The 23123-nt window shown below is 41.8% G+C and overlaps 1 protein-coding gene across 2 annotated transcripts; it reads left to right on the plus strand.

Moving 5' to 3' along the window:
• Nucleotides 1-1769: 1769 nt before the first annotated feature.
• Nucleotides 1770-23024, plus strand: ZBTB5 (zinc finger and BTB domain containing 5). Of its 2 annotated transcripts, none has more exons than XM_048851784.2 (2): nt 1770-1941; nt 17993-23024. In XM_048851784.2, the coding sequence occupies exon 2, from the start codon at nt 17997-17999 to the stop codon at nt 20022-20024; it is 2028 nt and encodes a 675-aa protein (XP_048707741.1). In that variant the 5' UTR covers nt 1770-1941; nt 17993-17996; the 3' UTR covers nt 20025-23024. The 2 variants fall into 2 exon arrangements, with proteins under 2 accessions (XP_048707741.1, XP_048707743.1); XM_048851786.2 differs by lacking the exon at nt 1770-1941 and adding an exon at nt 2183-2203.
• The last annotated feature ends 99 nt before the right edge of the window (nt 23025-23123 follow it).

A 23123-nucleotide genomic window follows, 5' to 3' on the forward strand; every position in this document is an offset into this window, starting at 1 on the left:
ATGGAATTATTACTTTTTTCAGTTCAAATGATAAAAGCTCATTGCTTTAGTGCTGAAGTTTGAGATTCAAACCCTGCTGAAGACCCAAATGGAGGAAGGAGAGGAGAGTGCTGTTACATATTGGCATCCAACATGGCGTGTAATTTTATAAGGACCTGTCTACTGTAGCAAACTGGTTCATTACCGACAGTGGGTCTGTGTCTTAATGGCTGGGATTTAAAGCAATTTTTTGTGTTAGTTCTGTGCAGGGATTTCTAGCGGTCTGGCTTATTAGTATTTTTGTATCTGTTCTTCCCAATGTCTGATGCATGGTTGATTTAAACTTTCATCTAATGTATTTGTAAGCTGCTTTAGTTAAGATGGCTCTAAATGTTGTATTATTTTCTGAATATTAATAAGGGAGGAGAAACTCGTCCTTGTTCTCTGCAGCCATTATTGGTGCTGGAGAGGAATGCCTGGTACTGGGACAATCTATACTCATTGCTATATTTGCTTTCCACAAGCTACTCTTAGTATAACTTATTGAGTGATGTACCCAAATATTTGGATGCTAATATTTTAATGGTATCATTACATTTATTAACCTTAATTTGGGATATTACAGATTATATACAGTATGTTTTTATGTTTTATATTTTATGACTTTTAAACCAAACTTTGTACTTTTATATAATTTAAGCATTATACTCAGATATATAGAAACTGTTTTCTTAACATGTGTATTAGATAATTTTAACATTATCTTTAATAACAATTTTAAATCTATTTGTTTTCTCGTGCGGTTTGTCCCAATCAATACAGTTGGTAGTTACAGTCAGGCCCGAGAATTTTCTCCTGTTTGTGGAATGGGTTGAATTATGCTTCTGGAAGACTTTAACAATCATTTATGGATAGGTTTTTACTTATTTAGTGAAGCGTTGCCAACTCTTGTGATTTTTATCATGCATCTCACAATTTTTGATGTTTCCCTTCCAGCCCCAGCTCCTGCAGGCGCAGAATTATATGAAAATCTCAGCTTTCATTTTTATTAAAAAGCAAATTTGTGGCCTTCACAAATGCAGATGAACCTTGGGAACATGACTCAAGTGCAGCCTAAAGGCTCAAAAACCAGAATGCAAAGGAAAATAACGCAATGTTAATTTTTTTAAAAGAGTCTCATGATTTCTAATACAGCTTCATGATTTTTGGAGCCTGACTCATGATTTTTGAACGTCTGGGATTGGCAACAGTTCTGCTTTTACAGCCGGCTGGAAAACACCCTGGAGCATCGCTTTCCAAGCCCTGGTACCTAGGCCTCTGATGAGCGTGAGTGCAGAGTTTCCATCCTGCTTTGACAGGCTCTGGCCTCTGATGTGGGGCTCTGGCTGGTCCTGCAGGATGGTGGGTGCATTGGGGTCCAGCTCAGGATGGCCAGGGTGGGATGCCAGGCCAATGAACGTGGGGTAAGGGAGAAAGGGGGAAGCCCTAAAGTGGGCGAGCGCTGAAGCTCTTGGGAGGCTGCAGTTCTGGTTGGGAGGGAAGGGGGCGCTCCTGAGCCTCAGCCTGCAGTGAAATCACGTTCTGATTGGATTATGGAGGACATGTCCAATCAGCGAGCAGTTTATTGATAAACCCCCTGGAGCACTGCGGTGTTATCAGCAAACCGATGGCTGACTGGCTAAGGCTACGCCTCAGAGCGCTCAGGGCAGCGAATGGCGCCCTGGGATTGGCTAGGAGTTTCGCATCCCGGGAGGGATCTCTTCTCGTCCCCACCCACCCCGCTGATTGGCCGCCATACGATGGCGTCACTTCCTGCTGCCGGCGAGGCCGTTGCTGTGTCCGGAGTGGAGGGGGGAGGAGACCGGAGCGAGGTGGAGAGGAACCCGCCGGGGCCGAGAACGACGGCCCCCCCCCGGCCCGGAGACGCAGAGCCGCGGGAGGGGAGGGGACGGCACGGCGCAGGTGAGGCAGGCCCGAGGCGGCGGGTGGGAGAGGCTGCGCGCGCTGCGCCGGGGGCGCGCGCGAGACAGGGCGGGCGCGCGCGCGCGCGCGAGCTGTGTTTGGGGAGGTTTGTTCTCTTGTCAGCGCTTGTCTCGCCGATGCGGGGGAGGGAGTGAGGAGGGGGACCGGGGTCCTGCGCATGCGCCGGGGCCTGGGAGACGGCGCGATTAGTGTCACCGACACTAGACAGTCTGAGCGGGAGGGGCGGGGTCTCGGCCGGCTGGTGAGTGACAGGGCGGCGGCGGGGGGGAGGCCCTATGGCCAGGGCTCAGGCTGGCACCGGGCCCCCCATCCATGCCCCTGCAGGCTGCCCTCGTCTACCCCCCGCAGGGACAGACAGACCCTAGCCCCGCCCCTACCCCCGCAGTCTGCCCTCACCTACCCGTCCCTGGCCCCCCTGCAGGGACAGACACCCCAGCCTCGCCCCCCCTTAGGCTGCCCTCATCTGCCCGCCCCACCCCCGCAGGCTTCCCTCGTCTCCCTGCCCCCAGTCCCCTGCAGTGACAGATCTGTCTGTAGGCGCCCCCCACTGCATCCTTCCCTCATCTGTCCACCCTGAGCCTTCCCTTCAGGCTCCCATGATCGCCAGACCCTGTCCCCGTCCCCACTCCATGCAGGGTCCCCTCGTGTCCCGTTAGCTCTTTGTTACTTGTTGGGGAGAATTGAGTCCCAAAATTCTCCAAGACTGGAGGTGGGGAGAGCTGTAGTGACGTTCCCCCAGGTTGGGTACCCCTGAACAAGTGTGTACATGGGGGGGGGGGATGTCTGTCGTGAAAACCACCAGGTCTGAAGATCTGTCTTGTGCACGTAGGTGGAATTCATATGGGGAGTGGGTTGGCAGTCATACCTGCAATCTCTCACCATTTGTGCTGGAAATTCTACCCAAGTCCTCACATTTGTGCAGCTTTGTAACAGGTGTTACAACTGGAAGTTGTAGTAGACACATTGAAAAATAATTATAGGGCCAGGTCCGGTCATTCTGAACTGAGCAAAATCTTGCTGACTTCATTGTGGGGGTTACCTGTGTGAGTGAAGGACTGCAACATGGAACCCCTAGTCATTGGTTAGTGCTACTGAACCAATTGTGGTTGCATAAGAATACTTAAGTAGATGATAAAAATGTGGTGTGTGTTATATTAAAAACACAGCTACCGGTTAATGTGTAATTTGCAGAAAACCAACGGGAGCTTTTTTATACTTATATCCGCCTTTATACTCATGTTGCAGTATAGATTTTCTCTTGGCAATTCAAATATTTGTCAACTCACACAAATCTTTCACTTTCAAGGCATCATTCATGCTACTGAGACTTCTAAGCCAGAAGGGAATGAGGTCTTTCAAAACAGCATTTGACATACTACAGAATCTAGTGAAATGAAGTTGCCATTTGATCTCTGCTGCAAGACTCTATGAAAAACTTTTTTAAAAATGTGTGATTCTAAGCAAATCAAGTGTTACAAAATCATGTGACCAAGTATGTGAAGCAGTTTTCAAAAAAGAACCTTTTGCAGATTTTTTTTTTAAAACTTGGATAGTGAATGATCAAAAGTGTGAAATGTAGGGGTAGTGTGGAAACCATTCTAAATCTGTACTACTATGAGTGACTTGCTGTTCAAGTAGGTGTGAAACAAGTTTTGGCATAGCTTAGTTCTTTAGTTTGGCACCAGGTTACCTTTCTAGTGCACCCACTCACTTCTAACAACTACTCCTCCCCCCTGCTCCCCTTCTCCCAGACCTCCCACACTTCTGGTTTGATTATTTGGAATTTTCAGAGAATAAAGATAATTTTAGGTGACTGTTTTAGAACTACCATTGAACTAGTTCTAGCAAATGTAATGGAAGGTACAACAAATGGGTGCAATGTGTTACAAAACAAACTGCCAAAGTACAAAAAGATAGTTGTCTGTAGACTGTACGGAGGTCATTTGGCAGCTGCATTTTGTGATGACCTGTTCTGTTCATTCCCTCTGGGGAACCTGGCTTGGCCACTGTCAGAAGACTGGATTCTGGGCTAGATGGACCTTTGGTCTGACCCAGTATGGCTGTTCTTATGTTCTTTTATTTATATGTTTAGGATCTACCTTTTTTTTTTACACAATCGTACTATCAAAGACAAATTCGGCAAAGGTCAAACTAGTAACCATGTGGCTACTGTTACACTTTGATATAAAATGAAATATGTAACACAGCAAAGAGAGCATGTATATATTGCTGTGTTCTAAATTTAGGCAGCCTGTTAGTTGCTACTTTTTTCTATTAACTTTGTTGTCACTGTTTAAATTATTCAGTGATTGTAACAGTTCATTTCTAGTTCATTATTTCCCATAACTAAAAGTAATTAGTTTCGACATGATAAATGAATTTCTCTTTAAAAAACAAACTCGTGGCTGAGGTTTCTAGAAGAGTTAAAATTACAAAGTTATGGTTGTTACTTTGGCCATCAATATTTTTATGAATTAGTACATGCTAAAATGTCTGGAATCCTATTATGGATTTGTATAAAAGACTGTACAACACAGACTTTCCGTTAATAGTGGTTCAAATTACACTGCCATGAGAAGACATATTCTTGAAATAATTTTAATATTAATAGGTTTAAGGAGGCCAGAAGCAGGAGAGTATGTCAAATCTCAGTTAAAATGCAGTATTGATTTGCTGGAGACATGCCTAATTTATAGATAAAATAATCTGCTTTGGAAGTTAAAATCATGAAGAAAATTGATTGAGCCCATGTATCATCCACAGTGGAGAAGGCACAAAGGATATTTGTCCCTTTGGCCTGCTTTAAATTTTTCTGGTAAAAATGTATTTCTCCATTCTGAGTTAAACTAAATCATCATTGGTTACATGACTAGAATTTAAAAACCGCATGCAGAGATTTGTAGATTCCACAGCCAGCAGAAACCACTATGATCATTTATTCTGACTTCCTGTTTAACACAGGTCATAAAACTTCCCCAAAATATTTCCTAAAGCAGATCTTTTAGAAGAAACATCCAGTCTTGATTAAAAAATTGTCAGTGATTGAGAATCCGCCACGAATCTTGGTAAATTATCCATTGGTTAATTACTCTCACTGTTAAAAACTTATGCCTTGTTTCCAGGCTGCTTCAGAATTAGCAAGGGTTGAGAGAAGTCCTTGAATTTCTAGTAAATGGTAAAGTGAGGTTGATGCATTAGATTTAGAAGTTTAATGCCCTGTTGGGCAAGATGGTATCATGCTCAGGTATCTGTGGCTGCTTTTTCTCCTGGGATACTTAAATGCAGCTCTCTTTGGCTCCATATGGTATTTGAGGTTAGATGCATGGACAGAGGATTGCTTTTAAATGGGAAAGCTGGAAACTGAATTTTCTTCTTAAAGTTGGGGCCTCCATTTGAGAGGCAGGTGGTAGATAGCAGAGAGGCCATCCTATGGATTTGTTCAGCTTTTGCAGATCAAGATGGAGATTGGGAATACAAGTGTCATGTTATGATGCAGCGGTAGCAAGGCCGTAAGTAAAGTTACAGGAAAAGTTTCATTTTTATGGGAGTGTTAAAGCTTCATTTTTCAGAAATGCTGTAAAACTGACGAAAGATAGAAATTAAAACTGACGTAAATCTGAAGTTTTCATGGTGGTTTGGTGCTGGTCAGGCTGATACAAATGGAACAATGAAACAATAATCATAGAAATGTAGACATGTATATTTCAGTAGAAATATTGAAAGAGGCCACCTAGTCCTAGTTCTGCTGCTCCCCACCCTCGACCCCCAAACACACACTGAAGCAGGGTTAAATATATCTAGATTGTCCCTGAGAGCCGTTTGGCTAACCTGTTTGTAAAAACCTGCATTGATGGGAATTCCACAACCTCCCTATGTAACTTGTTCCAGTGCTTAACTGTCCTTTATAGTTTTGTTGTTAGGAAAAACTTTCTATCTAAATATCCTTTGCTTCAAACTAAACTAATTACTTCTTGTCCTACCCTTGTTGGGCTTGGAGAACAATTGATCACTGTCCTCTTTAAAACAACCTGTTACATATTTGAAACTACCTCTTCTCTAGACTAAGCATGGAAAGAGTGAAAGAATTGGACATTTTTTCCAAACATTTAATTATTTTTGTTGGTCTGATCTTGACTCTTCGCAGTTTGTTCTTATCTTTCCTTAAAAAGTGATGCCCAGAGCTGGACGCAGTACTCTAGCTGAGGCCTCACCAGTGACAAGTAGAGCCGAACAATTATATCCTGTGTGTTACATATGACACTGCTGTTAATGTGTCCCAGAATGATCACTTTTGAATGTGGCATCCCCCTTTTTTATCCCTTTAGACAAGTGTGTAAACTCCTTGGATCTGATTTTTGCATCACACTTTACTATAAAAGATCTTCTACACTTTCCACAGTATGCATCCGATGAAGTGAGCTGTAGCTCACGAAAGCTTATGCTCAAATAAATTGGTTAGTCTCTAAGGTGCCACAAGTACTCCTTTTCTTTTAGCTTATCTAAAGTGATCGCTCTCTGTACAATGTGTATGATAATCAAGGTGGGCCATTTCCAGCACAAATCCAGGGTTTAACAAGAACGTCTGGGGGGTGGGGGTGGGGGTTAGGAAAAAACAAGGGGAAATAGGTTACCTTGCATAATGACTTAGCCGCTCCCAGTCTCTATTCAAGCCTAAGTTAATTGTATCCAATTTGCAAATGAATTCCAATTCAACAGTCTCCGCTGGAGTCTGGTTTTGAAGTTTTTCTGTTGTAATATCACAACTTTCATGTCTGTAATCGCGTCACCAGAGAGATTGAAATGTTCTCCGACTGGTTTATGAATGTTATAATTCTTGACATCTGATTTGTGTCCATTTATTCTTTTACATAGAGACTGTCCAGTTTGACAGAGAGGCATTGCTGGCACATGATGGCATATATCACATTGGTAGATGTGCAGGTGAACGAGCCTCTGATAGTGTGGCTGATGTTGTTAGGCCCTGTGATGGTGTCCCCTGAATAGATATGTGGGCACAGTTGGCAACGGGCTTTGTTGCAAGGATAGGTTCCTGGGTTAGTGGTTCTGTTGTGTGGTATGTGGTTGCTGGTGAGTATTTGCTTAAGGTTGGGGGGCTGTCTGTAGGCAAGGACTGGCCTGTCTCCCAAGATCTGTGAGAGTGTTGGGTCATCCTTCAGGATAGGTTGTAGATCCTTAATAATGCGTTGGAGGGTTTTAGTTGGGGGCTGAAGATGATGGCTAGTGGTGTCCTGTTATTTTCTTTGTTAGGCCTGTCCTGTAGTAGGTGACTTCTGGAAACTCTTCTGGCTCTATCAATCTGTTTCTTCACTTCCGCAGGTGGGTATTGTAGTTGTAAGAATGCTTGATAGAGATCTTGTAGGTGTTTGTCTCTGTCTGAGGGGTTGGAGCAAATGTGGTTGTATCGCAGAGCTTGGCTGTAGATGATGGATCGTGTGGTGTGGTCAGGGTGAAAGCTGGAGGCATGTAAGTAGGAATAGCGGTCAGTAGGTTTCCGGTATAGGGTGGTGTTTGTGACCATCGTTTATTAGCACTGTAGTGTCCAGGAAGTGGATCTCTTGTGTGGACTTGACCAGGCTGAGGTTGATGGTGGGATGGAAATTGTTGAAATCATGGTGGAATTCCTCAAGGGCTTCTTTTCCAGGGGTCCAGATGATGATGATGTCATCAGTATAGCGCAAGTAGAGTAGGGGCGTTAGGGGACACGAGCTGAGGAAGCATTGTTCTAAGTCAGCCATAAAAATGTTGGCATACTGTGGGGCCATGCGGGTACCCATAGCAGTGCCGCTGATTTGAAGGTATACATTATCCCCAAATGTAAAATAGTTATGGGTAAGGACAAAGTCACAAAGTTCAGCCACCAGGTTTGCCGTGACATTATTGGGGATAGTGTTCTTGACGGCTTGTAGTCCATCTATGTGTGGAATGTTGGTGTAGAGGGCTTCTACATCCATAGTGGCCAGGATGGTGTTATTGGGAAGATCACCGATGGATTGTAGTTTCCTCAGGAAGTCAGTGGTGTCTCAAAGGTAGCTGGGAGTGCTGGTAGCATAGGGCCTGAGGAGGGAGTCTACATAGCCAGACAATCCTGCTGTCAGGGTGCCAATGCCTGAGATGATGGGGCGCCCAGGATTTCCAGGTTTATGGATCTTGGGTAGTAGATAGAATATCCCAGGTCGAGGTTCCAAGGGTGTGTCTGTCTGGATTTGAGCTTGTGCTTTTTCAGGGAGTTTCTTGAGCAAATGCTGTAGTTTCTTTTGGTAACTCTCTCAGTGGGATCAGAGGGTAATGGCTTGTAGAAAGTGGTGTTGGAGAGCTGCCGAGCAGCCTCTTGTTCATATTCCGACCTATTCATGATGACAACAGCACCTCCTTTGTCAGCCTTTTTGATTATGATGTCAGAGTTGTTTCTGAGGCTGTGGATGGCATTGTGTTCTGCACGGCTGAAGTTGTGGGACAAGTGATGCTGCTTTTCCACAATTTCAGCCCATGCACGTCGGCGGAAGCACTCTATGTAGAAGTCCAGTCTGCTGTCTCCTCCTTCAGGAGGAGTCCACCTAGAATCCTTCTTTTTGTAGTTGTTGGTAGGGAGGTCTCTGTGGATTAGTATGTTGTTCAGAGGTGTGTTGGCAATATTCCTTGAGTCAGAGACAGCGAAAATAGGATTCTAGGTCACCACAGAACTGTATCATGTTCGTGGGGGTGGAGGGGCAGAAGGAGAGGCCCCGAGATAGGACAGCTGCTTCTGCTGAGCTAAGAGTATAGTTGGATAGGTTAACAATATTGCTGGGTGGGTTGAGGGAACCATTGCTGTGGCTCCTTGTGGCATGTAGTAGTTTAGAAAGTTTAGTGTCCTTTTTCTTTTGTAGAGAAGCAAAGTGTGTGTTGTAAATGGCTTGTCTAGTTTTAGTAAAGTCCAGCCACGAGGAAGTTTGTGTGGAAAGTTGTTTTTTATGAGAGTATCCATTTTTGAGAGCTCATTCTTTATCTTTCCCTGTTTGCTGTAGAGGATGTTGATCAGGTGGTTCCACAGTTTCTTTGAGAGCGTGTGGCACAAGCTGTCAGCATAGTCTGTGTGGTATGTAGATTGTAATGGATTTTTTTACCTTCAGTCCTTTTGGTACGATGTCCATCTGCTTGCATTTGGAAAGGAAGATGATGTCTGTCTGTATCTGTACAAGTTTTTTTTATGCAGTTAATAGATTTCCACTCCATATGGCTAAATGCAGTGCCTTGCATAATGACAGGTTTCAGAGTAACAGCCGTGTTCGTCTGTATTCACAAAAATAAAAGGAGTACTTGTAGCACCTTAGAGACTAACCAATTTATTTGAGCATAAGCTTTCGTGAGCTACAGCTCACTTCATCGGATGCATACTGTGGAAAATACAGAAGGTGTTTTTATACATACAGACATGAAAGTTGCGATATTACAACAGAAAAACTTCAAAACCAGACTCCAGCGAGAGACTGTTGAATTGGAATTCATTTGCAAATTGGATACAATATTTCCAACCCCCCCCCCCCCCCCGACGTTCTTGTTAAACCCTGGATTTGTGCTGGAAATGGCCCACCTTGATTATCATACACATTGTACAGAGAGTGATCACTTTAGATAAGCTATTACCAGCAGGAGAGTGGGGTGGGGGGAGAGAAAACCTTTTGTAGTGGTGAACACCCATTTTTTCATGGTTTCATTAGTCTCTAAGGTGCCACAAGTACTCCTTTTCTTTTTATGCTCCAACAGCACAGTTGCAGCGCTGTAGCTGCTGTAATGTAGAACCCAGGTCTCTAGTATCAAAACCCAAAATTATCCACTCAGCCATGATGCCTTTCAGAATGTTTGTTCTTTGCGTTTTTTCTTATCCTATCTCTGAGTATACCACATTGCTGCCATGAAGTCAGGGATAGAATCCAGAACCCCTGTCTCCAATTTTCTACCACTATTTAGCAAACCCACTAGGAAAGTGTGTGTCAAGTCCCCCTTCTAGTGAGTGTTCCCTTACAGGATAGCAATTACACCTGTAAGCCCAGGTGGTAAAGGTCTTGGCTAGGAATTTGCAGGGCTAGGATTCAAATTGACAACCCCATCATGATGTTATGGATCCACTGAGAAAATCTTTTAAAGATAATTTAATTTTCTTAGTGAAAAAACAGTTTTTTTTACTTAAACCATTAGAATCTGTAAACTTTGATGTGATGGGCCAAAATACAAGTGTTTCACATTTTAATCATTTGTCACGCTTTGCTTTCAAGTGTCAGATATTGCAGGTTTGAAAGCTGAGAGATCTCTTCACAGGGGGACAGGGCAAGGGACCTAGAAAAAAGAGGAACACACTATGTAGCCCTGCTGCCAGAGTGCAGGCTCGCATACGCTCTGCTGCTACAGTTGCTTTTGGCTATGTCAACCTCCAGAGGTGTATGAGAGGCAATGTTGTGTTTCAGGAAGCAAGTGATGATGCTTGATGCTTCGACTGATAAACTGTGCATTGCTGTTAATTACAGTAGATTGCGTTTGGACTCTGTAATTTCAGTAACTTTTAAATGGTGGTAAAATATTAGGGACAAAAGCTCTCCTGAGCCATGTCTTAGCCTTTTCTGGAGGGTCAAGGTGGCAGGAGCAGCTTTGGCAGTGCAGCTTGGCCCTCTGATTGCCAAGCAACTGCAGCTCACCCTCCCTGATACTTGGGAGTTAACCAGTGAGCTACACCAACTACCAACCCTGGATTTAAAAAAAACCCAAACCACAAATCTCTAGGAAGCTCCCACAAACTTCATTTAGTAATAAGGTTGTCAGTTTCATTATGTTCGGGTACATATTGCTTTTCTTTATCTGTTGGAGGTGGAAGTGAAAACCTGAGGGAGTGTGCCACTGACCGTGTTCTTGACAGTGAGAAGGTGACAGAGAACACAGGAGATGATTCCCTCACCTTATTTCCATGCTTTTAAGGTGTTTGGATGGACGGGGTATGTCCAGGTGCAACCTTAGCTGTCACTAAATTAAGATTTTGCGTGTGTTTAACCAGAATATAACTTTAAAACTAATGACCTGTTTAGCTCTTTGTTCAAAGAGTTAATTCACTGAAAAAGTCAACTTCTTTGAGATTTTTCTCCATGGCTTATTAAATAAAATAAAAATCCAAGTGTTGAGGGACGAAAAGGAGAAAAAAGCATTCTTGATTTTCACTATTTAATTACCTGGACTTAAGTGTCTATTACGGTCTCCAAAGGAGTTTTCTGTGGGTTTTGATACTTTTTGGCACAACAGGTGAGCCCAGGACAAACACATTCTAACGTTGGCGAGATACAACCTTTTTGCTTAAGTTCTTTAACGTACCTTGGGCATCTTTTTGCGTATTAATTTTGTGCTAGGAATCCTTACAGATTTGGTGTCTGACACCTCAAATATATTTTAAATATTGAAGGTTTAGGGAGATGGGGAGGGGGTGACTCCAAGTAGTAAACTGCGAGCTGTTGGCTAGCAAGCAAGAAGCAACCCAGTTGTAATACTGATAATGATTTAGAGTGTTGTTACCTGTGTGCCAAGCTCCCTTTGATATTCAGTTTAACTATGGCGTATCTGAGACCATTGACACTAGGCCATGTCTACACTACTTCATATGTCGGCAAAACACGTCGCTCAGAGGTGTGAAAAAAACACCCTGAGGGACATAAGTTTTGCGGGCATAAGCGCTCATGTGCACAGCACTATGTCGGCAGGAGACGCTCTCCCTTCAACATAGCTACTGCTGCTCGTTTTAGGTGGTGGTTTTATTATGTCGATGGGGGAAGCTCTCTCCAATTGGTATAGAGCAGCTACACAAGCAATCTTACAGTGGCACAGCTCTATCGGTACAGCTGTGCCGCTATAAGCTTGCTAGTGTAGACATGGCCTCCCCTCTTATGATGCAAAAACCTAGACTATCACACCATAAATGCCTTCTTTAACCCATGTCAAATTTTTTTGGGGGGGAACTATAGGTTCAGTTTGTAATCTTTCTTTGGACGAGTGCTTTCAGTTATGATCGGATATGTCAAAAAGGATAGTTGGCGTAATAACTTTGAATGTCTTTTTAATTCTCACATTGGCTTTGGACAGAGCAATAAAAGAAATAGACTAATTAAAACCTATTTGTTAGCGTCTTCCAAAAGCTGAAAACCTATCCTTTTAAGTTAACATGTGTCATTCTTATAAAAAACAAGCCTAGATATATTAAAATGGAAAAAGTAATGTTTTTATGTGCGGGGTTTTAATTTGGCCCTGAAACAAGTATTCATCCATTGGGAATCTTTCAGACTAGCTTCTTTTTTTTTTTTAAACTTCAGGCTTGTCTAATGAAGTTAAATTCCTTGTACCCATCTTTGGTTTAGAAGTGAAGTCTGTACAGTTCATAATTGATATTTATTTCCTATATCAAAATAAATTGCTTTGTCTCATTTCTATTGGAATCCATGAATCTGGAATTCTGTACACGCATAATGCACTTAATGCATGACTATATGCATATGAGAATATTCAGGTACGTGGTTTGAGTCTTACATGACATTTTGAAGTAAATGCATGGAATTGTAAGCCAATGTAAACATTAACTCTTTAAATTTGGAGACTGTCTCTTATATCTTGGGAAAGGAGTCAAAATTATGTTTCTGTGATTTGCCAGTCCTGTCTTAGCTGTTTCTATAGGGTCTGGTAGTCTCTGTCCTATAATATGCTTCAATATTACTATTGGTCTGTTTGCTTAAAAAAACTCTCCTGTAATCTTCTTAATCAGAAAGGTACAGACAGTGAAAAATGCCTTTTTTTAGGCAAGGGTCAATCTATAACACACTGAGATATTGTTTAACTTTACAGTTGTATTAATGGAAACTTAAAACCCCAAACCTTAACCACACTTCTGTTGTTGAACAGTGTTCATGTTGCTAAGCATACAACACAGTTTGGGTCCTGAGCTAGCAGGACCAGAAAGATCAGTGGAAAAATTATTTACAGAGAAAATAGGATCTTGCTCTTAAGGTTCACTAAATGTTTTTCTCCTAGATCTTACTACCATTTGTTTTTTCTTTTTTCACTGGAGAAAGCAGAGTGCATACTGTCCACTTCTGGCTCCGGTATGTCACGAGACATACAGCACAGGTGAAAAATTTATTGGACACTTGCTAGCTAGAGGCTCATGTGAGTTGGGGGAATTCCAGGGCTAATACTGTAGTGAAAAGCCCACTGTCCAGCATCACTGCTGAGATGGCTGATGACACTGGGATTTCTATCCCTAGAGTCTGATTCATAGACTCCAAAGCCAGAAGGAACTAGGGATGTAAAATATTAACTGGTTAATTGGTAAGCATTAGTTTTACCATTAACCCACCCTAACTGTTAATCCCCAGCCCATGGCCGGAGCAGCTGCGCCAGCCGGCCGACCCCTGCCCCAGCTAGATCGCCCCACCTGCTCCGGCTGACCGGACGGAACGGCCCCGGGCTGGCCAGAGTGGCGCCAGTCCCTCTCCCTTTAATCGGTTAAACAATATAATTTTAATCCGTTAACCGGTTAAATTTTTAAACGACATCTACATCCCTAGAAGGGACCATTGTGATCATCTAATCTCACCTCCTGTATAGTACAGGCCATAAAACTTCCTCAGAATAATTCCTAGAGCATATCTTTTTGAAAAACAAGATTGGGGCCTCCGTTTTCAGAATCAATTTCTGGTTAGTTGATTTGCGCCAGATGTGAAGATGACCCAGCCTCCAGCTGCTGCGAGAGTGGAGCATTCTTTTCCACCAAGTGTTTGATGCTCTACCTTTCCTTCAGCCTCCTTTTTTGGTGGTGTCATGTTCTCCTTCAAACAATTCTGGTATCTGCCTCTTCTGCTTGGGAAAACTGTAGCAGTAGCAAAAGGAATAAGGTATGATTTCACTTCTGCCTACAAAGTTCTGAATAACAACTGCAAATCTCATGAGTCTTAACTCTGAGCTGCTGCTGATGATTGGAAAAGCAATATACAGCAGTCTCAAACACTAGAACAGTCTGTAGATAAACAAAGACAGCATTACATTTGTTTGTTTGGAGGATTATTTCACATCCTTAAGGGCTAGCTATTGAAATGAAAACTTACATGTTGAAGAAGGTAGTGGCTTAGTATCCATGTTTATGAGAGCTTCCTGCTGGCTAGTAGACTTCTTTTAATCCTTGACAGATCACTTACTATGTTAGTGCCCAGAGGTCCCGAATGAGATCAAGGCTCCTTGTGTATGTACATACATAGTAGGTAAGACACTCTGCCTTGAATAGTTTACTATCTAAATAAGCAAGGCAGACAGCATAGGCAAAAGGAACTATTACCCCAATTTTCAATCGGTAAAATGAGTTGACCAAGATCACACAGGAAATCTGTGGCAGAGTTGGGCGTTGAACCCAGATCTCCTGAGTCACGATTCAGTGCCTTAACCACATGACCATCCTTCCTCTTCCTCTGTTTTTTAATTAGGGCATTGTAGGTGAATTTCCTTGTCCAGTTTGATATAAATATATATTTGTGAGAAGGTTAAGGTTGCAAAGACAAGCACACAAGTTAGGCAGTGCCAATATAAGGTTTGTCTGTGCAACTTGAATTTGGCCCCCTTATGTATATGCTTTGATAACCTTTGATTACATAATCGTATACTGTCCCCTCCTCTCTCCCTTCCTCCCACCCAGTGCCCCTGCCTTGTTCATTGGATGGGTAGTTATGCAGTATTTCTTTTATCTTCCACATTCAATGTAATATGAGCGTGACATAATTAACGCCAATTAACATGGCATTCATGATATTGCAGACAAAATAGATCTTGTCAAAGTAACTTGATATCTTGATTTGAAGAGATGACAAGTTTGTTTGTTTTTTGTATTCTTGTGCTTAGGAGCCCTAGTCACAGACCCCATTGTGATAGGCACTCTACAAACACATGTAACAGACTTCTGTAAGGTATTGGACTTGGCACCATGTGATCTTTTGATTGAGGAACTAGAGTTATACAAAATGAACATGGTACATGTTAAATACATTAAAAACTGGCTGATAGGTTGGGATTGGTTCTCAGCCTTATGGCATTTAATATTTTTATGAATGACCTGGAAGTAAACATAAAATCATGACCGTTAAAGTTTGAAGATGACCCAAAGATTGAGGGAGCGGTAAATAATGGAGAGGAGATTGAAACAGAGCAATAGAGATCACTTGGTCATCTGGATGTAAGAAAATGATATGTTTCAATATGGTCAAATGTTCAGATCACACATCTTGAAACAAAGGTATCCTGTCAAGCAGTGACTCTGAAAAACATTTGGGAGTTATGATGGATAATCAGCCAAATGTGAACCTCCAGACCAACTCTGGCCAAAAGGGTTAATGTAATTGTAGGATGTATAAACAAGAGAGTATCACGTAGGAGTAGGGAGGGTTTTGTTACTTCTGTATTTGGCTCTGGTGCAACTGCTACTGGAATACTCTGTCCAGTTCTGATGTCTACAGTTCAAGAAGGATGTTAATAAATTGGAGAGGGTTCAGGGAAGAACCACAAGAATGATTAAAAGATGGGAAAATTATGCCTTAGATTAAAGTGAAATATGCAAGGAGCTCAATTTATTTTGTGTTTCTGAGAGAAGGTTAAAGGGTGACTTAACCACGATTTATAAGTACCCTACATGGGGAGCAGAAATTTGATGGTGAAGGGCTCTTCAGTCAACAGACCTAATATAACAAGATCCACCGACTGGAAGAGAGAGCTAGACAAACTTAGGCTAGAATAAAGGAACACATTTTTAACGTAAGGGTAATTAACCACTGGAATAGCTTACCAAGGGTTGTGGTGAATTCTCCATTGTTGGCAATTTTAAAATCAAGATTGGGTGTTATTCCTAAAAGAGATGCTGTCATTCAAACAGGAATTAATTCAAGGAAGTCTTATGGCCTGAGTTATGGAGGAGGTTATAATCTATTAATGTGTGGTCCTAGTCTTCATTTAACAAACCCTGCGCTTAATACAAAATTATCAGTTTCCTTGTGCACATTTCTGTGGTGCTCTCCATAACATCTGTGAACTTCACAAACATTAATATGTCTTCATAACATCCCTATGAGATAAAGGCCAAAATCATCCAGTGTCCATTATTTTTGGGTGCCCAGCTTGAAACCATAGGGCTTTCAGAGTATTCAGCAGTTTTATTGCACTTTACATGTTCAGAGCACAGCTCCAGTTGACTATAGTTGCAATTGTGAGTGCTCACCAAATCTGGTGGCAGAAGTTTTGTTTTGGGCATTCAGAAAATGAGGAACCCACAATTGCAAGACAGCTGTGAATATTTTGACTTACATGGCTTGTCCAGAATCACACAGGAACTCTGTGGCAGAGGCAGGAATAGAATTCAATTCTCTAGAGCGGCTTTAGCATCCTTAACCATTAGAATATCCTTTCTTTTCCTACAGTCCCCTGCCACATTCACTGAGCACCTTCCAACTTCTGCAACAAATGGAGAATATGCCCTACAGGCAACACCCTAATTCACTATGCAACCCTGATTCATTCCCAGAGCACTGTCCGTCCAATCTGTGCACTGAATGAGATAGGGTCCTGGGGTAGAAGTGTAGTATGTGATCACGTAATTAAAAACTAATAATGCATACACACAAAGGAGCTGAATTGTGCAACCTTGATTTTGAGTATTTCCTAATTTTTTGTGCAACCTCCACATTAGAAAAATGTGGATCTTATGTGACTTCCAATTTTTTTAATTTGGTTCCACATGATACAAATTAAATACACACATACAGTGACTGTCAAATTAGGTCAGTAATAGGGTTTGGATCTTTATATCCACAGCACAGTCCTCTACCACTTGAGCTAATGGAGTAACTGGTAGTGGTAATATGCTGTTATCTTTGCTGATAGCAGAAGAATGCAGAGACTGAAAACTCTTGGGTTAAATCCAGGTTTTGTAGGAGAGTGTTACCTAGTGGTTATAGATCCTTCTGTCTATCTCTCCCCCCCACCCCCTCGTCTGCTCCTCTCTTCTATCCAGTCCACCTGGCTCTTGCTCCCACCACGCACCCCTACCGCCTTTCTGCCTTCTGATTTGTGCAACACCTCTCCTTATTCCTCACCCCTCTGCATTTTTGGCAGGCAGGTTCCTCCTCCATGCTGCCTGGGTGCCAGCAGAGGGACCGTTGAGAACACAGGCAAGACAGGCTTCCTGCTGTCCGTTCTCTTGGCTGCTGGGAGGAGCAATTTCAAGGAAAGACTGGGGCTGGATAATGCTCAGTGAAGATGGAATCTTCAGAGAATTTAACTGCCACATTCTTAACAAGTCTGTATTGACCATGTGCTAACTGAGATTTTGTAGAGCCTGGGTGAATTTTTACTTGGGCTGCAAAAAGGACATCTCTAACCTCCTTGCCCTCCCACACCCACCCCAAACTTCACACCCTTTCTTCAAAGTATGGAGGTGCTAGAGCTTTTCAGTGAATGGTTGCAATATATTTTTTTTTTTTTAGCATGAGGAAACAACATATTTTCTCCTAATCTCGTTCTCAAACTGCAGAACTGTTTTAGCTAATACTTTCCAGCAAAATTTAGCCTAAGGGAGAGACCAGGCATGGGAATTTTAGCCTGAAGGGTTAAAGTTCGGTGAAGCTATAAGCAACTGAAAGTAGGGTCTTTATAATGGAAGATATCAGACACCTTTAACTATAGGTTATGTTACCAGCTCTGCTTATAATATGTTTGATACTTAGCTGGGAAGTACATTAGAGAAAATCCTGAAAAAAGAATGAGTCTAGCAGAAGCTGCAGTTTTTCTATGCTCCTTCACAAGGTTGCCAGCATAAGTATTACAGCAATATGGTGGTGGTAAGTACAAGATCAGTTATTGATAGTTTGCCTCTGAGCCATCTGCATTCAAATTTTAAACCCTGGTTCATTGTGATAGAAATAGAACTTCAGCCATTTTTGTCTTACATTTTCCTCTTTTTTTTATTTTGTAGGATCATGGATTTTCCAGGACATTTTGAGCAAATCTTTCAACAGCTAAACTACCAGCGACTTCATGGTCAACTTTGTGACTGTGTCATTGTGGTGGGGAACAGGCATTTCAAAGCCCATCGCTCTGTTTTGGCAGCATGCAGCACACATTTTCGAGCTCTCTTTACTGTAGCAGAGGGAGACCAGACCATGAACATGATCCAGCTGGACAGTGAGGTAGTGACAGCTGAGGCCTTTGCTGCTCTGATTGACATGATGTACACCTCCACACTCATGCTTGGAGAGAGCAATGTTATGGATGTCTTGCTGGCAGCTTCTCACTTACATTTGAACTCTGTTGTTAAAGCATGTAAACACTACCTTACTACAAGGACACTGCCAATGTCGCCACCTAGCGATAGAGTTCAAGAACAAAATGCACGCATGCAAAGATCTTTCATGCTTCAGCAGCTTGGACTGAGTATAGTGAGCTCTGCATTAAATTCCACCCAGAATGCAGAGGAACAACAAAATACTATGAACTCATCAATGAGAAGTAACATAGAACAGCGCACTACTTTTCCTATTCGGCGTCTCCACAAACGTAAACAGTCTTCTGAAGACCGGGCCAGACAGCGAATCAGGCCTACCATAGACGAGTCCATCATTTCAGATGTTGCCCCAGAGAGTGGGCAGTCAGTAGTTCATTCACGGGAAGAATTTTTTTCACCAGATTCACTGAAGATTGTGGACAATTCTAAAGCTGATGTTGTGACCAATAATCAGGAGGATAACACCATTATGTTTGATCAGTCTTTTGGTGCCCAAGAAGATGCCCAAGTGCCCAGTCAGTCTGACAACAGTGGAGGAAATATTTCGCAAATGTCCATGGCATCTCAAGCAACACAAGTAGAAACTAGCTTTGACCAAGAAGCTACTTCTGAGAAAAACAACTTTCAGTGTGAAAATCCAGAGATCAGTCTAAATGAAAAAGAACACATGAGGGTGGTGGTTAAATCTGAGCCCTTGAGTTCCCCAGAGCCTCAAGATGAAGTGAGTGATGTCACTTCCCAAGCAGAAGGCAGCGAATCTGTTGAAGTGGAAGGAGGAGTAGCGAGTGCAGAAAAGATAGAACTGAGTCCTGAAAGTAGTGATCGTAGCTTTTCTGACCCACAATCTAGTACTGATCGGGTTGGTGACATCCATATTTTGGAGGTGTCAAATAACCTGGAACATAAGTCTACTTTCAGTATCTCAAATTTTCTGAATAAGAGCCGAGGTGGCAATTTTGGTGCTAATCAAAACGATGACAATATTCCAAATACAACCAGTGACTGCAGAATGGATGGAGATGCCGCTTATTTAATGAGTCCAGAGTCTGGGCCTACTAATGGCCATTCCTCTGCTACTGTGTCTCATGTGGAAAATCCATTCAATGAATCTGCAGACTCTCACTTTGTTAGACCTATGCAGGATGTAATGGGTCTTCCATGTGTACAGACTTCTGGATACCGGGCAGCAGAACAGTTTGGGATGGACTTTCCAAGGTCTGGCTTGGGACTACACTCTTTATCAAGGGCAATGATGGGCTCTCCAAGAGGTGGAGCTAGTAACTTTCCCGGCTACCGTCGCATAGCCCCCAAAATGCCTGTTGTGACCTCTGTTAGAAGCTCCCAAATGCAAGATAGTACATCTAATTCCCAGTTGATGATGAATGGGACCAGTTCCTCTTTCGAAAATGGGCATCCTTCCCAGCCTGGTCCACCACAGTTGACCAGGGCATCTGCTGATGTTCTTTCAAAATGTAAGAAGGCCTTATCTGAGCACAATGTCTTGGTTGTAGAAGGTGCTCGCAAATATGCCTGTAAAATCTGCTGCAAGACTTTCCTGACCTTAACAGACTGTAAGAAGCACATCCGTGTGCACACAGGAGAAAAGCCTTATGCCTGTTTAAAGTGTGGCAAACGGTTCAGCCAGTCCAGCCATTTGTATAAACATTCCAAAACTACCTGCCTGCGGTGGCAGAGCAGCAACCTACCCAGCACTTTGCTTTAATACTTCCCCCCAAGCCCATACAAATAATGCCAATACAAATTGTAGGAACGTGAACTGAACTGTCTGGAATATTAACACTATTTTGTTCAAGTCTACAGGTTAAGAAGCTGCCCTTGTAGTAAACACTTAAGTGTGATTGTGCCGCCCCTCCCCCCGCCCCCCCCTCAAAAAAAAGGTCTTGGTCCTGTAAAATGGGGATAATACCATACCTACCTCACAGGGGTGTTGTGAGGCTTAAACAACTGTTTGGACGCGCTTTGAGATGCTCTGAAGGAGGCACTATAGACGTATTAAGTATTATTATTATTATTATGTAAATGCAGGTCTTGGGCTCATGGGGATGCAATCCCTAAAACCAAGTAGTTCCTTTGCTGTGGGGGGAGGTGGGAGGGAAGAAATAGGTAGGAGGGAATGGGTGAAAACGTAGCCAGCTCCTAATTATGTTAAAGTAGCACGTTTCAAGGATGAGAAACTGAAGTGCAAATTTTTTTTAGGAATTTTGTAAAATTGTGAAAGTGTTTAAATAAATAACTTGTAAAATAAGTTGATACATTGAACAAAAATGCAAAGAGCTCTTTACTGTTACTAATGCAGATTGCATATCCTTAAAGAAAAACAATCTTGGATACACCTGTCTACCACAAAATGCTTTAAAATGTTAATTAGGAAAATAGTTGTAGGGGTTCTGAATGTATTTTTGGCTGTTTTCCTGTAATGGACACTGTAATGAAGGTGCTTACCTTGAGTCCAAGACAAGTAACGTTTGGACTGTTAGATGTGTATATAGTTTGAATACAGCAAGATCTCCTAGGTGTTTCACCATTTTTTTTCTGTAAAAACTTGTAATGAGTGATAAGTGACGTACTGTTTCTGTATGTGTTATTCTTAGCAGTATTTTAACCAACTTGTATTTCATATGTTAAAACTCCATATACATAGATGTCTGAAAAGAGCTTGTTATTGTCTACTTTATTTTAAATGGGGGATATGATCTGTGGTGGCTTCTTTTATTGTATAAGATAGTCTCTTACCCTTTCCAGATGCTGACAGTCAATCTGATCCAAGTTATTGTGTAAGCAGACTATCCTTTTCTGATGCTCTTATCTTCAGGCTTTTTAATTTCCTTCTCCATATACTTATTGTCCTCCCAACCATGGATTACTTTGATCTGAGGAACAGTCAGGAATAAGAGCCTGTCTTGCCATATTCATATGCCTCTCTGGATAAAATGTAGCAGTTGACTCTAATTCTTCAATTTAGAGAAGTATCATAAATGTACTTTCCCACAAGTAAAAATCCAACACAAATTTAATTTAAAAAATAGCACTGTACACCTTGTAAAACAAGTTCAGTAATCTGTTTCCCGTGAATCTCACAGATCTTATTTTAATTTCCTCTTCTTTGCTACCATTGTAACTAAAAAAAGGAAAGGAGTACTTGTGGCACCTTAGAGACTAACAATGGGTTTGTTTGTTTTTTTAAACTAATTCCTGGATTTCAACAAACTGGGTTTCTATTAACATTTTGGCGCACTTCTGCTGACCAGCGTTACTCCGTTTATGCAGAATTTGGGTTAGTGCTTCAGGACATCTGTCATATCCAGGAGAGACAGATCATGAGCATCTAATATAGCTAATTCTCAGAAACAGCAGTTGGGGCTTTTTTTAATATAAAAAAAGCATTTGCAAACTTTCCAACCTCCTCCTCCTCTTCAATCTGTTATGTAGCAAACTCATTCTGTGTCTGACTTCGATTAAACTTATGCTATTTTTTTAATAGGGATGTTGGCCTCCTGAAAAATCTTGGATTTATTTGAATGAAAGCTGAAAATTTAAATCCTTATTCCTCAGTTCTGTAGCTAGTTTAGTCTTGAGTGACTGAGACAGTTGAAACACTGGAACTAAACAATCATGGTCAGTACCACAGAAACACGGGACTCTGTATGAAACAATATCTGGCTGAGAGAGAAATAAAATGTACTCTTCTCTCCCGCTTTGTGGTGAGAAAACTGCCTAGGGGGTGTTAACATTTTGATTTGCAATTTAAGCTTCTAAGGTAAGCAGGAACTTGGAACTATTATGAATGACATGATTCAATTTTTTTAAAACCTCACAGTCCCATGACTGTTTTTTAATGGTTACACTTCTGGCTTTTGTTTTTTTCAGGCACCAAGGAAATGTGCCAAGTTCATGAATAACATTAGAAAATGCTGCATTTTATGTGGTAATCATGTTGATGTCAAGGGACTAACAGTATTGTACTACGTCAGTCTCACTGCATCTCCATTAAAACTAGATCATCACTACAATGCAGTGTTTTCTAATTTAATTTTATGTTGATGTGTGGCCTTATTGCTAATCTCTTGCCTTTTTCCAGTTTTGTTCCAAAACCTGTTTTTTTCTATTTTCCAGCTGTTTTCTTTATCTAGCACCTGTGTCTAAAACTCTCCCACTCACAGGAAGAAAGCAGAGATGGGGGTGGGGCAATTAATGCACTTAATTTTAAGAATGAATATGAACATGTAAATGAAACCTGTATTTAACTGTACTTCTGGATCAGTTTTTATAATAAAACGTTTGTGGTTATGTGAAAGGCCATAGTGGTAGGGAGGGCTGCTCTCTTCAGAAACAACAACAAAGAAAAAAAATTAAAATAAACCTTGAATCTTTTAGATGTAACTAACTTAATTTTCAGCATATCAAATTATAGTGTTTCTAGGAGGACATATTACAGCTTCAGTAACCCATGTCTGACTGCTGTTGCTTTCTTGGTCTTCCTATGTGAAGCAATATCTCAGAATAAGCACTCACTACTGAACTGACCCATCTTGTAAAATGAGCAATATCTAATCTCCAAACCTGACAATTACAAAAATAACCTCACCCTGCTTGTGTTCAGACTTAATAGCCGAGCACTATAGTGCCATCTCACATGAAGCTATCAGTATGTTTATAGTGTTATGAGATGCATCTGAAAATAAACACTACATTTTTGTGCTGATGTGTCTGATTTGATTTAATTATTCACTTAATCCTGACTGGAACACTGATGGCCTGCAGTGGGTCTACCAGTCGGTGTGTTGGTCTCGGTGGAGCTGGT

Source organism: Caretta caretta, chromosome 5 (assembly GCF_965140235.1).
Source record: "Caretta caretta isolate rCarCar2 chromosome 5, rCarCar1.hap1, whole genome shotgun sequence".
Taxonomy (NCBI): Eukaryota; Metazoa; Chordata; order Testudines; family Cheloniidae; genus Caretta; species Caretta caretta.

Bases quoted from the DNA above. Each gene is read 5' to 3' on its own strand.
- ZBTB5 (XM_048851784.2), top strand. From the start codon at position 17,997: ATGGATTTTCCAGGACATTTTGAGCAAATCTTTCAACAGCTAAACTAC.